Raw genomic sequence first — 1,361 nt, 5'->3', positions numbered from 1 at the left:
TATGCCAAGTAAAAAAGTTGTTAAATTAAAATGGTAGAAAAAACCGAAGAGACAAAAGTAAAAAAAACTCAAATATAATAAAAAGAAAAATTTTCTATTAACGAAACAACATATTACACAGAAATGTAAACATTGAAAGAAACTATACAAACTATGTTTACATCGGTCAACAAGAATAATGTTGACTCAATTTAAACCTATTGTATTATGCTTTAAAGAAGTTAGAAGATGAATTTAGGAGATAAGTCTACGACACAAAGGGCATGTGTTTGATTCATTGAGCCACCTCATAATACAATTCTCATGATAAACATGTGAACATGGACTAGGCAAGCGAATTGCTTTCGACCCAAAAGAAAAATCAACAAGACATATAGAACATGTCGAAGTTTGAGCTGTCGTTTCTTCACCAATTTTAATTCTTTCAAAGTTATGAACATAACGTCTTCTTGTAGGAACATGAACATGGTTGATGTTGTTATCTTGAAGAATGTAGTGGTTGCCTAGAGCATAAATCGGCAAGATATCTTCCGGATTTATCCTATGAAGAAGATCATTGATAAGGTTGTCGTTCCTTTCGCAAAGGATAAAGTTAGCATCTTCAACAAACATATGTGACAAAATCAAGTTTCTTCCGGGAGCTCGAAATGAAATAGAAGGAATTACTTCATAAACACCATTCCTAACAGGATACCGCACTTCAAATGTGACTCTTCCATTTTCTCCTCTTAGAAATGTTGTTAATATTCCATCATATTGTTGGAGCTCCATTCTCTAACTTAAAATTTTTCTCTAGTTTTGCACTAAAAATAATTAAAAAAAAAATAATAATAAGCAAAGTGAGAAAGATATTCAAATTGTAATATTAAAAGTAATGAAAAAAATTATCAAATTAGAGAAGACAATTTCATCGCCAAAAATAAAAAAAAAATAAAAAATTGAGGGAGCTATAAAATTATTAGTAATAATGAAAGAAAAATAGAAAGTAAGAATGTGATGAAAAGAGAAACCTTTGAGAGAGGTAGACGCAAAATAGAAAGTAAGAACCAACATCGTCGGGGACTCGGTGGGTGGCAGTGATGAAGACTGACTCAACTCAACCTAATTTGGGTAAAATGATCGGAAACGAAGAACTCTTAACAACACCAGCGAGCGCACAAAAAGAATGTGAAGAATATTGTTGCGTGAATTGATCTCAACAGAACAAGAAGAAGAGGAATTAGAGTTATTACGAATACCCAAGAGACTAGTAAGTACCCATATATTTATAGCTGTTATTTGTAGGTTTTGCTTTTCAACGGTAACTTACTCAATTGTTTGGATCCCAAGTTTGTATCGAAACCCAATAGGCGCTCCCTGGC

General features: G+C 32.5%; 1 protein-coding gene across 1 annotated transcript; it reads right to left on the bottom strand.

The window, feature by feature from the left end:
• Positions 1 to 234: 234 nt before the first annotated feature.
• On the bottom strand, positions 235 to 771 carry LOC101499464 (uncharacterized). Its single transcript, XM_004514125.1, has one exon. It carries the CDS (start codon positions 769 to 771, stop codon positions 235 to 237), a length of 537 nt encoding a protein of 178 aa, XP_004514182.1.
• Between the last annotated feature and the right edge of the window lie 590 nt (positions 772 to 1,361).

This window comes from Cicer arietinum, chromosome 5 (genome assembly GCF_000331145.2).
Source record: "Cicer arietinum cultivar CDC Frontier isolate Library 1 chromosome 5, Cicar.CDCFrontier_v2.0, whole genome shotgun sequence".
Taxonomy (NCBI): Eukaryota; Viridiplantae; Streptophyta; class Magnoliopsida; order Fabales; family Fabaceae; genus Cicer; species Cicer arietinum.
This window is presented reverse-complemented; position numbering and strand designations above follow the sequence as displayed.

Bases quoted from the DNA above. Each gene is read 5' to 3' on its own strand.
- LOC101499464 (XM_004514125.1), bottom strand. From the start codon at position 771: ATGGAGCTCCAACAATATGATGGAATATTAACAACATTTCTAAGAGGA.